General features: G+C 31.9%; 1 protein-coding gene across 8 annotated transcripts in view; it reads right to left on the reverse strand.

The window, feature by feature from the left end:
* LOC103571360 (dystrophin) overlaps positions 1-16,059 on the reverse strand; it is a 257,760-nt gene that overhangs the window by 7,707 nt on the left and 233,994 nt on the right. For all 8 annotated transcript variants that reach the window (XM_053741360.1, XM_053741364.1, XM_053741368.1 and 5 more), the window contains 4 exons: positions 11,977-12,267; positions 8,807-9,134; positions 8,155-8,266; positions 7,440-8,075 (listed from right to left, as the gene is read on the reverse strand). In XM_053741360.1, the coding sequence (XP_053597335.1) occupies positions 7,440-8,075; positions 8,155-8,266; positions 8,807-9,134; positions 11,977-12,267 (1,367 nt within the window). The remainder of the gene's footprint in view (positions 1-7,439; positions 8,076-8,154; positions 8,267-8,806; positions 9,135-11,976; positions 12,268-16,059) is intronic.

Below are 16,059 nucleotides of genomic sequence, written 5' to 3' on the forward strand. Positions count from 1 at the left end.
AACCGTCGAAAACTTTTTTGCCGACAGAATATATACGGGCTCTCCTCTTCAGTCGAATAACTAATCAAGACAAATGATGATTGTAAATAAATTCTTAATATTATAATAATTTATCAATTACGCGCGTTTTAAAAATCTTGGGCATTTAAATTTTTATATAAATAGCGAGATTTTCAGGTAGTAACATTGAATTACAGGTAAGTAATTAGTAAAAAAAAAGCATCATAAATTTAAAAAAAAAAATCGGGGAACCGAACAGACGTCTTCGAGAGTCTGATACAAAATTGTTAGCGCGCGACCATTGTAACACGTTAAAGCTATGAGACAAAAACTTATACAAGAATTGTATTTAGAACTTCAAATAACCATTAAGACTAATGATGATTGTTAATAAATTATTAATATTATCAAGAGTAATCGAAATATTGAATGAGGGTTTAGTTTTTATATATACTAGAAATATATCCATTGGATTATTTTTGAAAATCAACAATGATTAATTAAGTAGAAAAAGATAATCATAGTTCGATTTTTTTTATTGGAAAATGAAAAAAAAAAAAAAATCGCCTCAGTCGTGGATTCGAATACACGACTCAGTGAGTTTCGAGCAAAAGATTTGCCGCGCGTCTGTCTGAGCGCCTCGAAACAATAACATAACAGCATATATAAAAATTCTATTTGAGATTTAATAATAATAATTAATTATTATTTAATCAAATAATAATTAACTTTTAATTAATAAAATAATAATAATTATTATTATTTATACATTTTACAAATTTATTGACTGAAATATGCATAAAAAAAATTTGAGGCGTACATTTTCTCCCGCGCAACCGATGTTGGCTTCGGCGGCATTCGGGTTTTCAGTATTCACACCAACAGTTCGTAGCTGTGTGTGTGATGCCTCTCCGCGATGTGTGGTAAGGATGCTATTCCCCTCAGTTTGCCTGCCAGGTTCGGTTTTTCTCAGCTGTTTACGGCTTCTCGACACATCGACACACATCGTTTTGGTTGTGTGTCACGCTCTAGTGGTGCTAGGGAAAGGGTACTTTTCGTCCGCGATCTGGCTGCACTGGTTCGAACTTAGCGGACGCCCAGGATTTTTTCATCAATTATTGCTATCAATTCTTGTTTCTGAATTTGTTATGTGGTCGCGCGGTAATAATTAAATCAAAAATTCCGTATTTAATTTTTTTTTTTTTTTTTTTAAATATTTTTTCCGGGTTGAAGATTTTGACATCACCCATATGGCAGCAGGCGTTTTGATCCCCTGACAGAATATCCCTGACAAAATATCCCGAGACAAAATATCCCCGGACAAAATATTTCCGGACAAAATATCTCGATGACAAAATATCATTAAGATAAAATGAAGTTTTGATGAAATATTCTCTTGATTATTAATTAATTTTTTACGCTGCGAGTAATTTGCATATATACACTCATGCCATAAATTAAAGGAACAGAAAAATTTTAGAAATTTCTTATTGATTTTTGTAAGACTGTAACTTCGTGAAAAATAATCGTATCGGGATTTAAAAAAAGCGTTTTATAGCTTGAAATTTCTAGTTTTGGCGCATTGTCATCAAAATCCTTTTGGCGCTTTAGCTATTGCACAAACATGAAAAATACAGTGAGACAAAAATTTTTTCAATTTTTTCTTTTCTTTGAGAGTCCACGGGTTGCAAAAAATTATTTTTAACGTTTAGCACATTTATTTAGTTGTTGTTGTAAGTTACCTGTTTAGCACAGGTCGTTTAGCAGATTTATTTAGCTTCAGTTTGGCCTTTTTTTAACCTCGTGGAACAATTTGTTGCAGAGATATCAGCCTTTAAACAAAAATCATTCTTTTGGCTTTGATTATCGATATTTCTAGTACCAATGATTGCAGAGTGAATTTGAGGGCGGCGTTAAAGACTTGAATAAATTTCCTAGAACATTATCATCATTTTTTTAAAAAAAAATTTTTTTTTTTTATTTTCAACATCCATTGGAAGTAAATACGAAAAAATGACTTTCTTCGGTTTCTTAGTTAATCAACCGCTACTCTGTAAATATTAATGAAAAGACTAATGTTGCTAGGGACTTTTTTTAGCTCAGTGTACCTCCAATAACCCTGTAAATTTTCATATTGATCTATGGAACTGTTTTTGGAGGTGATCGATCAAAGTTTTCCTTAACAAGTAAAGGAAAAAGCTTTGTTCCTTTAATTGTGTAATGATCATCACAATGAAAAAAATATTTTTTTTCTACTTTTCTTTTATTTTTGCGTGGGTTACTCGGTGAATGTGAGGGAAAGGGAGAAAAAAACGATAAATTTTCGAAAAATGTCAAAAAAAAATTTTTGACCACAAAAAACAAGTTTCAATTTTTTTTTCTTTGATTTTTTTTGACATTTTTTGGAAATTTTTCGTTTTTTTTCTCTTTCCCTCACATTTACTGAGTAACTGACGCAAAAATCAAATAAAAGTAGGAAAAACGCTTTTTTAAATCTCGATACGATTGTTTTTTACGAAGTTACAGTCTTATTAATGATAAAGAAATAAGAAATTTCTAAAATTTTTCTGTTTCTTTAATTTATGGTATGTGTGTATATTTTGAAAAAAAACTCATAAATATATATATGTATATTTTCATACATTCGTATGTTTATTTTCGAATAAGTTCAAAAGTATAAATGTTGGTGACAATAATAATAAGAAAATATTTTTATAATGTTGATCTTTCGTAATAGAATAAAAATATCATAATATTATATACTTGTAATAAGTTGTTGATTCGATTTTCTTATGTAAACTACATGAGAATATTCGAGTATTTAATCTTTTATAATCGGAATATAAAGTGAAAAAAAATTGAGTATTACATGATGATATTTTGTCTGGGGATATTTTGTCCGGAGATATTTAGTCTGGGGATATTTTGTCTCGGGGATATTTTGTCTTGGGTATATTTTGTCTGGGGGTATTTTGTCGGAGATATTTTGTTCGGGGATCAAAGCGCATGGAACCCACCCATATGTCATACTGACGTCATGGAATGTCACACAGACATCACATTTATGTCATGTATACGTCATTAGTTTTACATCAAAATCTTACGTAAAAAAGTGTGAAATAATGAGTCACACCTGACTCATTTGTGACTTATATCTTACGTAAATTATGACAGCGTAAAATCACTCTGTCAAATTTACGTCAATGTGTTTACTGGGTAACTTCTTGGGATCCCAATAACAATCATAAAAACTGTATAAATTATTATAAAATTATACAATGATACTGACAATTTATACAAATGATATTCACAATTTATCATACATTTTTATAAAAATTTATTGAGTTTTTAGGTTACGAATATTATGAATTATTATTACTCAATAAAATAAAACTTAGAGCTTATCTCAACAGTTACTGATACTTTTTAAAATGCCTATATACTACATGCAGCACGGTTAGATTTACTGTGTTCGTATAGACATTTTCGAATTGCATCAACAGCAACATCAAACAAAAATTTTCGTTACTATACTGCATAGGAATTATTACTAGGCTGTTAAAGGCAATAGGAATGAGTTAGATCACGTCTAGTGGACCCTCCATTTTCCACTAGATCATGAAAATTAAGTCTATATATTTTTAACTTCCCGCTAAGAAAATCGATGATTTTCCAAATTTCGGGAAGTTATTGTTTTCACCCCGATTTACGAAAATCGAGTTTTCATCAGTTGTTGACGTTTTGACGTCCCTGAAAATTATTCTGACTTTTTTTCAGAAGGATGTCAGAGTGTCTGTATGAACACGCGCGCGCGCGCGCGCGTGCGTGTGTGTGTGTGTGTGTGTGTGTGTGTGTGTGTGTGTGTGTGTGTGTGTTTGTGTGTGTGTGTGTGTGTGTGACCGGTCTATAACTTTTCAAGTAATGAACCGATTTGGATGGTTAAGGCGGCAATCGAAACAGCTCTATTGCAGCTTAGGTCAGTCATAATTCAAAGTAACATTTAAAAATATTATTACTTAACAAATTTTATTTTTTTAAACAATATCATAAGCAATATCATAAAATAATTTTTTATTATTAAACTGAAACAGGGAAAACTAACTAAGAATTAAGTTTAATTATTAGTTAGTTTTCCCTGATTACTGTTTAATAAATAATCAATTTATTATTAATTAGGTAATAATAATTTATAAGTTATTATTAATTGATAATTAAGTTTAGTTATTAATCAGTTTTCCCTTTTAATTGTTAAATAAATAATTAATGTATTAATAATTACTTAATAATAATTTATAAATTATTATTTATTAATAATTAAAATTAATTTTTAGTCAGTTTTCTCTGTTTTAGTTTAGTAATAAGAAGTTATTTTATTGCATTATTCATAACATTGTTTAAACAAAATCAAATTTGTTTACGAAGAATATTTTTAAATGTTACTTTGAATTATGATTGACCAAAGCTGCAATAGCGCTGAGATGCTCAGCCGCGCACTGTATTGAGAGCGCTCAGAGACCGGTGCACGGTGATAAATAAATTCATATTGTTTAAATTAATCGCGAGCAGTGAAATTTCCTTTCGGGATCTTAAAATTTAATAAATAACGCATGTAACCCATGACAAACAACTCAATTTATTGACTGAGAAATCAATGAAATTTTCATTTGTTTACATAAAAGTTAATTTACAATAGGATAATAAACAAAGAATTTCAAGCTATTAATATTCTTATAAAATATCGATATTTAACTATTAATCCTGAAAATTTCATTAATTTATCTTTAACGGTTGTTTTGGAATCTATTTTTAAATTAAAAGTACTCAAAATTTTCATTGTAAAAAAAATTATAGTTAAAATGAAAAATTTGAAAAATCGTCTGAGGATTTAATTTTCCATAGTGACTACATAAGAAAAAAATACATAGACTTAATTTTCATGATCAAGTAAAAAATGGGGGGTCCACTTGACGTGATCTTACTCAATATTTAGGGTACATTCCTCTCTGTGTGATTTCTTAAATACTAAGTTTGAATGTTAAGATATTCTTCTACCAGTGTATAATCTCGGCTATATTTACTTGTAAAATAAAAGTGTATTAAAAAAATAAGTAATATGACTCCTCAGACAGTAAACATTGTGATGTAACTGCTAGAATACTTATGTTAATTATGATCAAATCATAAAATATTAAGTTTTAATTTTTATCCAAGGGGAGCAATTAAACAACAAATCAAGTAGATAAATTGAATTTAAGAGTTGAAGTGACTCTGAGTCTCTAACTTAACGACATTGACGTCATAAGTCAAGAAAAACCATTTCTTTATTTAATAACCTTCATTAATTGACTTAAAAATCTATCGAATCTGTTCTTTAATTATTTTTTTTGTAACAGTGCGTTTATATTACTTTAGGGTATGTTTCAAATTTTAGATGCAATTTAACATAATAATGTTATGTCCCAGCCTGCTCGGTAGATATCTCTGACTATTTTTAAATACTAATTATTGAGAGACCGATCTGAGACCTAACTAATTAATTAAGATGTATAGTGATAATTTATCAAGTGACATAATTAATAAGTCACCCTATATTATAGGACATAATATAATATAATATAATAATATAAAGTAATAGAATATAAAATAGTATAATATTATTTAGAATTTTAAAACATATTGATAATAGTATATTACAACTCAAGGCCAGAAAGTTGGATTTCCTGGCGCATGGGATATAGGAGCTGATGCGAAGCCGAGGCTTCTATATTCCATGTATCAGGGTATCCAACATTTTGGCCGTGGGTTGTATACTATTTTTTTGATCTCCAACCGAAAGTGCGGAAATATGGACAAAGGTAGGTGGAGGGAAGTTTTGCTGGTCGGGGCGGGCTAAAAAAAAATTTGAAAAATAGTTGACCCTGCAGGCCATCCCTGGAGCTCAGACAGTGCCCCTCACTTTTTAAAAAATTTCGATGGCTTTGAACTCTCATAACCGTATCAAAATTATATTAATTAATTAAAAAAAATTAAAACCTTAATTAAAAAAGAGAAAACGTAGTCGTAATTTCACTAACATATAGATTTAAAAAAAAATTACTTGCAGTTGATATCAATTGGAAGCTGAACGAAATTTGTAAAATGGATTTCAGTAAAATCTTCATATCAATTTTATAATTCGAATTTTCGAATTTTATAAGCTAAAATTTATTCAACAAATTTCGTTTAACTCCGGATTGATATTAGTAGCAAGTCATTTTTTTTAATTGTATATTTCGGTAAAATTACGACTACGTTCTCCTTTTTTCAATTAAGTTTTTAATTAATTATTAAAATTTTTATATGGTTATAACAGTTAAAAGTCATTGAAATTTTGTAAAAAGAGGGGGGTACAGTCTGAGAATGTCCTTAATATCACTCTGTAGTATTAACTCTTAAAAATTATAGTAATTGTAACGATTTAAAATGTTATGTTGAGCTGTCAGTACGCCGGCACTGTATACTATACACTTTATAGTGTATTATTCATGTGTGAGTATACTGACACAAGCGCGCTTGTGAATATAGTTACATGACTGAGCCAAAAAAAAACCTAGTCCACTAGAGCGTGCTGTAATCCGTGTAAGCCACAAAAGTTGTTCTTTCTGGAGCCAAAGGTGGCCAGGAGGTCCGTACTTTCGGGTCGGAGATCAAGAAAAGTTATTTTTCCCTTAATATTTGTTATGTACAAATAAACACTGACGCCTCGAGTAAATCCTTGAGACGTGCAGCGGCACAACCATCTATTTTTTTCTAAGATAACTTTTGTTCATAGATAAGTGACTCATTTGTTAATAACAAAAACGGAGAAAGCGTAAGAACAGAGCATGGATCATTCGAGAATATTGCTTATCTCGATCCACCCCTCTATATCGAATGATGCGCGGGCCTGATGTCCAAACGCCTCGTATTGATAAGAGACTTATTCTAGTTTTTCTCGATCAAGAGAAATCAGTCTGAAATATAGAATCATCGAGAGCAGTCAGACTCAATATTAAATACTCAACTTCTTTCTCACACTTTTGAAGCTATTGTTAGGAGTACTTTAACAAATTTATAAATTGTTTCAATTGTATATTTTCACATTATTCAAATTATTCTTTTACAATTGAATAAATCGGATTGAGAAATAAAATAATATATAATCAAACAACCAGTTTATTTTAACCACCGAATGGTGGCTGTTCAACCCATACTTAATTATTGTTTATAATTATTTGTAAGTTCTCATTACGTCCAATTCAAATCGACCGCTTAACTACGCCAGCGCCAAAACATCAACCACGACGTAACAATAAAAACAACTTTATAATTTTCAGGTGAGTTCGAAAAATAGCCTTTTGGTTTAGAGACGAGCATTTCGCTCGTAAAGCATGCAACAGTTAAATAATAAGTTTGTCTACCTCGATTAAAAGTTGTTTAAGTCGCTGTAATTGCGCTTCCAATTGACGATTATGGTCTTCAAGTATTCGCATCCGTGTTTCTAATCTGCCTTTATGCTGTCTCAGTAATTTTGCTTCTGCAATCATGTCAGAGTCTGATTTTCGGATACTTTCAGATTTTTCAAGATTCAGATCAAAACTTTCTTTCGATCGTAAATTTTCATATTCTGCTTGAAGTACGGAATTTTCATCTTCAAGTTCACGAATCATAGCTTCGAGTTCAATCTTTTGTTCAATATCAATAGCGGCTATAACTTGAATGGGACTTCTTGGAATATTTATAGCACTATCATTGAGACTTTGACAATAATGAGCGATAAGTTGGTGTTCATCGTCACTTTCGGGAGTAGAATTTTTCGTATTCCGAGCTAATTCAACTTCAGCAAGCCTCGAAGCGAACATTTCCAAACGTGAGTGCATATCATGGCTTAATGTACCATGTTGAGGAGACGGAAAAGGGCTTTCTAAAGCATCACCTTCAAGAACTGTCTGGACTGGTAAATATCCAACTCTGGGATGTTTCTGGAAATATCTCTTTGATTTAAATTTATTACGTAAAGCTCTTGTGAAATCTCGAACATCTTCTCCTGATGTGGTCTGCAAAAATAAATAAAGAAATTGTACTTAACGAAATTCTCATAAGTAGTTCTAACTTTGACAGATTATTGATATTTACGGTAGTGCAATATTCTTGCATTGGGTGCGATAATTTATGATTTTTGGCTTTAAATCCAGAAAAAAAACATTTTTGACACATGTCGAAGTTGAAACATTTCAAACAACGGTATCTGAAAACATTGACATTGTAATGGATGTGAAACTCATTTTTAAATATTTGAACCCCAGCTGCGCCGATGGCTTCGCTCAAGCTGAGACAAAACAAGATTGGAACAGTCTTGTCTCGATTTGACACTTCATCAATAAAATCTCGATCTTGAGGAAAGCCCTAGCCGCACCCATTCAACCAACTCCTTTAGGAAGAGGCCGAATGAGCTGTAACGTTCTGGAGGGAAACAAGCTGCCGTGTTTGAAGAAAGATTTATCTAAAGGTAAGTCGTAAACATTTTTGATATCTTCACTCTCAAGTTAATCGAATAATAAATACAATAATAGCACCAGTTTCTTTGAAAACGTTCGGATTCTTAAATTTTGGAAAAGATCTACATAAAATAATAAGTATAGGAAGAGTGAACGTGAATACTTTAGTAAGAGAGGAATATTAAATCTTACAAATAGTTAAAAAAACTAATATTGCAATTCAGGCTAAATTTCAGCAAAGCCTGTGAATTATAGAACAATCAAAATTTAATTGATGGACATATTTTTACCTGAATCCAATTATCGGATACTCTCTGCAGATATTGCACTTTGCTTGGTGTTTCGCATTTTCAGCTGCTGCTAATCGATGCAGCACTGGTAACCAAACCATACTTTGTGGTTCTTGCTGAAGCCAACATAAAAAGTGTGCTGCTTGAATTTCACTTCTTTGCATTCCAGATTTTTCAAAACAACTTCGAACGCTTGGTTCAATATTGGATCCACCGAAAGCTGCGACTTCTCCAAGTTGACGTGGTACTTGAATACAGTCATGTAATAAAAGGCCTAACTTCCGCTGATTTACTAGTTTGTTCGGATCCGCAATCAAACGGAATAGATCTGTGGGCAAAGAATAATTATTTTGCAACCATATGTATTGTTTAATGCATCACCACAGTAACTATGATCGATAGTTTATTCGGCAACGTTCGTAGCCGGATCGATTATTATCAGATTCTCATCGGAGTTTCTTTTTTTTCATCCTATTCATACAAGGTTAGAAGAATTAAGCGTTAGCTACTGAGACGAGTGCACGCGTTTCTGTATTTCCTTAATTCTATCTATTTCTTATTGTTTTGTGTGTTACGTTGTACTTGTTAAATAAAATATTGTTTAACGTAATTAGTCAGTTTTATTAGTTTATTAATATTTAATATGCCCTTAACCACTTATTTAATGACGCCAACATGATCTTTTTTTAAAAGAAGCGGTGAACACGTTTGTCTCACAGTTCATAAAAAATCCCATGAGTTCTTGCATCGTTTTACCGTAGATATTTTGTAGATTTGCCGATTACTCACCGAAATCGCGATTTTAATTCACATTTATCGCAGTGGAATTATTTTGAGTTAATCGGTGTAATGAGTTCATTATCATGATGCAGTTTTTGTCTTTTATCACCACCGATGCATTGCTTGGTATCTTATGGACGTTATGCCGCATCACTGTTAATTCAAGAGACCATTAGTGCAAATCATGTTGTGATACAAGTGTTTGCGAGCTGTAATAAAATAATGTAATTAATTTTTGTGCTGTGTCGCGTTAAATTTTCCAGTAGCTACGTCATCGAAAACAGTTTTGAGGATTAAGCCAGAGAGCCAGCTGAACATTCCTGAGTAGCGAGTCATCACTGGATTCGTCAAAAAATTAAAGTAAGATCACTATAAGTGCAGGTGATATTCATATTTGAAATAATAGTTCTATATTTTATATTTCATCATGTACGCATCCGCTGTAGAGGAAATCGTTGATTCAAGCAAACAGCTTGCACTATTTATTGCTGAGTATATCGACAAGCTTACTCAGGAGCAAAGTCCGAATACACGGTCCAGAGCATATCAAAAAGGAAAAAACTTCAACTGTTGCTGGTACTATTTCAGATTTGGTGAAAATCCGCGTGCACGCACACCCGGTTGTAAACGGCAGGGAAATACTAACGAGAATCATCACCAGCGGAGAGGAAATACTCAATGGTGCACCACATTCATACGACACCTGGTCCACCCGTTTCTAAAAATAGCTCAAGACGAATTTTGTAAAATGATCGAGCAAGGTGTTTGTCAGCCATCACAGAGTGCCTGGTTTTCGCCATCACACCTAGTTGAAAAAAAAACGATGTATGGAATCAATCCGGTGACTACCGACCGTTAAATGACCACACTCTTATCGGTAAATACGCGTTGCGATATATTGGCGATTTTCCCGTGTATTTATATGGAAAACGAGTTTTTCCCATCGTCGACTTTGCCGAGGCTTTTTTTTCGCTTTTCCTTTAAATTCTAATTGCTTCAGAAAATGTCGATCAAACGGTCATTATCACTCTATTTGGCTTATTTGAGTTTTTATACATAAAGTTTAGACTCAAAAACGCACAGACATTCCACAGATTTATCGACGAAATTACACGTGATCTGGATTTTGTGTTTCCATATATTGACGACATCCTAGTCCCATCCGAATACGAAGAGAAGTATTTAAAACACCTCAAAATTCACAATTACTTTCTTCAGAAAGTTCATTAAGAACGCTGCAGAAATTTGGCACCGTTAAATAAAATACTGGAAGGGCCGATAATTAAAGGATCTCATCCCGTCAACTGGACAGCTGATTTACAAAACGCTTCTGATGCTGCTAAACAATCTCTCGCTGATATAACACTTCTCATACATCAAAGAACCGACGTGGATTGGGCAGTTTTGACCAATGCATCAGAAATCGGAATCGTTACCGTTTTTCAGCAATATGTGAATGATGACTGGCAGCCACTGGCTTTTTTAGCCGGATATTACAGCCATCTGACCATTGCCCACTTATGAACAAGAACTACACGTGATCTACGAAGTCATGAAACATTTCCGGCATATTTTCAAAGATCGATATGGAACGATCTATCCCCATTACAAACCATTTTAACACGCATTCAAACAGCGTACGGAGAAAGCTTGACCATCACAGTTTCGCCGGTTGAATTTTATCGGTCAATTTACGACTGACATCAAACATTCAGAAATATGGAATTAAAAATTAAGGAATGGAACAATAATACTACTTCACAAATATAAAATTCAAAATTTAATTTTTAATTAAAAAGTATTGGATCCAAAATTGAAAACTATATTTAATTGGTTACATTGTCGGAAAACAAATTTCAATTAAGCACTGATTCAATTTTAACTTTAATGTGTTAATTTCAACTCCAATAGTCTAGTATAATTACTGCAGTTGTAGTTAAATCCTACTTCTTTTGATGGTCCCTCGGAAGCCCTCCAAACATTTTGGAAATGCATATCATACATGGTATTAAAAAAACAAAAAAAAAATGCTTTGTTTAGTTGATAATGCATTGTCTGCCAAAGGTAGTTTTTTTAATGAGATGAAATAGAATTAATGAAATGTTTTATACTTTTGTTCTTAGATTTCTATTTCCAACTATTCCTAGAATCGAATTGATAAATTTGTCTTAACAATGGGTTTTGAAGAACGCTATTAACGATTGTTCATTTTGTCAAGAAGCTTTGTGACAGCAGTGAATACATATTATGTATATATATATATATATATATATATATATATACATATATAAATAAATATATATATATATATATATATATATATATATTTATTCATTTATTTATTTATTAATAATATTATACTGAAATAATAATTTTTACAATAAACTTACATCGGTATTTTTCTTCTAAATTTCCATGACATAACAGCACTAAACCAACTTTGAATGACAACACTCGGATGTGACCTGTTCTTTGACTATCATACACATTTAATAGCCAATTCACAGCTAAATCTATACACAGAGGTATAGAAATTTGGACTGTACTAGTAGTGGCAATGAATGAGTATAATGATGTAAGAATGGTAACCATTTCTGGTATATCAATTAATTTATCATTTTGAGCGCGTAGTCCATGAGAGTCAAAATTATCCACGGCAGAGGACATACTTAAGACATCAACTGTAACAAAAAATTATAGAATTGAATGAGGTATGTGATAACAGTTTTTAATTATAGATGAGATGTAAGAGTGTGAATTTTTTCATTTGATTAATATTCAAATTAAAACGATTTATCATTAATATGGCGTCACGTCGAAGGTGCTTTTCATGCGCACTCAATTTTTTACGAAACATGATCTTGGTCTTAGTTTTGAAAAAATAAGTTCGAGTTCAATATTTATTTATTACTCCTTTAAGTTTTTCAGATTGTTTAGAGCTGCGAATACATGAATTGATAGCAAAAAATAACACTTTTGCCACAATGATTAAAGATTATGTAAAATATCTTCATTTCTTATTCGGTATTTAAATGAATTTCACTAGGCAAAAAATAAACGTTAGTCAACTTTGATGAATCAAATTGAAGGTTTAAGTTTGTACTTCTCTCACGAACATTATCCCAGGTAGTCGCTCCTGATTTCGCAATTAAGGAAATAAGTAATTCTACGTAAAATCGTAAGAAACAAGCATTGTTTTTGTTTCTGTGGAAAAATATCTAGGGAATGAAATAGGCCCTCAAAGTTGATTATCTTAAGTAGTATTTTTAATGTTCCTGTACTTACAGTAAATTTTTTCGCAAATGATGTATATTAATTTACATAAAAAATGATCAAATCGACATATGAGCGCACATTCATGAATTACAATTGATTAATATTGTAACAAAAGCTGAACTGAGTTCAAAACCATTTGAATATCTAGAAAACAAATACCCACTTCTCATCAAATTGAGAAGTGACCACAGTCAGTCAGTCAGTCAGATATTGACAGCTAAATAGCGCTTATCTTACATCTCAATAAAGTATCTTTCCTCGCTTTTTTTTACCGCTGTAAATTGTGGTGTTGTTATTTTTTATTTACGTATGTTGCTATTGTAATATACGTGATTAATAATTATAAGCTATTAAATATAACAATTTGATGTGAGAAATGGGTGTAACCTACATGTGTGTGGTGTGAATATACATGAAAAGTAAAACTTATAATGCCGCGACGGACAAGGCAAACGATCGTCAATGATAGTTCGGGTATAATTTAAGATGCAAGAGATAATAAATTGAAGACAAAGTTCAACAATAAATTGGATGATTTCCGAGAAAATATTACATGTCATTTGCAAAATAAGTATTATAAAGACGACAAGAAATTCGACTGTCTGGAGTCCAAATTTTCAAGAGTGGAGGGATTCCTCGGACGAATAGCGGATAAACTCGATAACAAATCTTAGAAATGATAAATTTAGTAACAACAACGAAACAACCTGTGCTTTTACTAATTAAATTCTATCTCAGAATATTAATGTAGAAGCTCACGTTTATGTTGATACAACAATAAATAATAATTTAGGAACTAAATCAAACGTGATAATAAACAAAAGTCAGCCAAGAATCATTGCGACATCCAACTTATCTTATGGCTTAGGACCGATCGACTCGATTACACATATTTGACACTTCTGACTTTACTGATAGATACATTAAACACTTTTAAGTTTCGAATCACAACGGTTGTATTGATCAAATTAAAGCATCATATCTAGGAGTTTCTTGCCGTAATCAACGCATTATATTGTGTCTTACAACTTATATAATTTTAAGACTGATCGATCAATTCGTTTTTGAAAAGTTTGGAAAAAACTAAAAAAGAACTGAAAACGGTCTACTCTGCGGAATAGCCCCTCAACCTCATCCTATTTTAGAGCTCGAACAGCTAGAAAATGTGATTGTGAAGATACTTTTGAGCTCTTCGGGCTCCAAAACATTCTTTAATGCATCGGGTTTTTTGAGTATCGGCAGCTCGAAAAAAGTTATTTTCCTTTTGCACAAAATATAAGTTTAAAATGACTTTTTCGAACGCCACAAGAATTATCGATATTGGTTAATTTATCAAAAATATAGGAGAGGTTGACATCACACAAACGCACAGGTGCGAGCCCGCACGTACACTAATACATCCCTATTAAAATAGTAAGAATAGCTTCCTAGGAGATCATAACATCAACATGATAAAAACTCCATTTTTACAAAAACAGGGTAAAAATGGTAACTTCCCAAATTTTTAAAAAATAATCGATTTTCCTAGCACGATGTTAGGAAAATCCAGAAACTAAATCATGACATCAAAAACGAGCTCTAGCATTTTATAGTGTTTGGGTGGTTTGAAATATCTTTTTTTAACTTCCCGCTAAGAAAATCAATGATTTTCGAAAAATTTAGGAAGTTATTATTTTTACCCCGATTTGCGAAAATCGAAATTTCATCAGATGTCGACGTTTTGAGGTCCTAGGAAGCTATTCCGACTATTCTCAGAATGATGTCCGAGGGGCTGTATGTATGTATGTATGTGTGCGTGCGTGTGTTGTGTGTGTGAGTCCAAAACATTTCATAACTTTTAAACTGTTTAGCCAATTCAAATCACTGCAATAGGAAGAGGTTGTTGGCCGTCAACTTTTCTGAAAGTTTCAGATCATTTAATCTATTAGACCCGAAGATAATTGAGAATTACGGAAAAAAGAAATTTTTTTTCAAGTTTTTTTCTAATTTCTCAGAAACAACTCCAACGATCAACTTCAAAATCTAATCAGCTCTAGAATTCAACAAGACGCGTCGATCACCACCTCGAACATCAAGATCGCCTTACTCGTTCGAGAGATATCGTTGGAGAAAGAAATGTTAAAAATCAGTTGTGCGCGAATATCTTTGAAAAGACCAAATAAAACGTTTTCAAGATTTAATAAGCTCTAGAATCCGATAAAACGCGTCGATTGCCACCTCGGACTTCAAAATCGGTTCATTAGTTCACGTGATATTGTTGGAGGAAAAATGCTGAAAAACAGTTTTTTATGAATTCCTTTGAAACGACAGAGTCAAACGTTTTTCAAATCAAACCTGTTCTAGAACTAGATAAGATGTGTCGAATGCTAACTCAACCATCTCAATCGGCTCATTCGTTCAGGACATATCGTTGGAGAATAAAATGGTGAAAAACTGTTTTCCATGAATATCTATGAAACGATTAAACCAAACATTTTCAAAATCTAACCAGCTTTAAATCTCGATAAAACGCGCCGATTACCACCTTAAACGTCGAAATCGATTCATTAGTTCGAAGGATATCAGCGTTGAAAAGTTAAGAAAATAACATTTTATGATATTTTTTCCTGATAAATTATAACATAATGTATTAAAATGTGACAGTAATCATACCAACTCTTCGTTTTTATGGTCTCTTTCGATCATTGTATAATGTTATCTAACTTGTTCTTCAGTTTAAATCATATTATTAACAAAAAAAGTAGAAAACACAGTTTTTAGTATTTTTCTCAGATATTCTATCTATTATTGCTATGATCTGAGTCAAAACTTATTTAAATCTCTATTTTGATCCCTAGCTTTGATTTCTGCCTTAATACATTTATTTTATTGAACATAAACAAGACTATAAATTTAAAAACCGCTTCTTTCTCACTCATTTTCGATTCTTGAAATTTCAAACTTTAGTATAAAACGTAATTTATTAGAGCTTGAAAAGCTCATAAAAAAACAATTAAATGTAATCGCATTTTAGAGCTCGAAAGTGTTTTCAGTACTCGCACTTCTGTTTTCGAGCTCTTTGAGCTCGAAATAGCGGAAGTTGTGGGGCTGGCCGGCAAGGCCAACCAACGCCCAGATTTTTTTTCTCCTGATTACTAAGTTAGCATTTGTCAAAAATATATAGAAGCTCTCTAAATAGATTGACATATTTAGAAGGT

The sequence above is a fragment of the Microplitis demolitor genome, chromosome 1 (genome assembly GCF_026212275.2).
Source record: "Microplitis demolitor isolate Queensland-Clemson2020A chromosome 1, iyMicDemo2.1a, whole genome shotgun sequence".
Classification (NCBI taxonomy): domain Eukaryota; kingdom Metazoa; phylum Arthropoda; class Insecta; order Hymenoptera; family Braconidae; genus Microplitis; species Microplitis demolitor.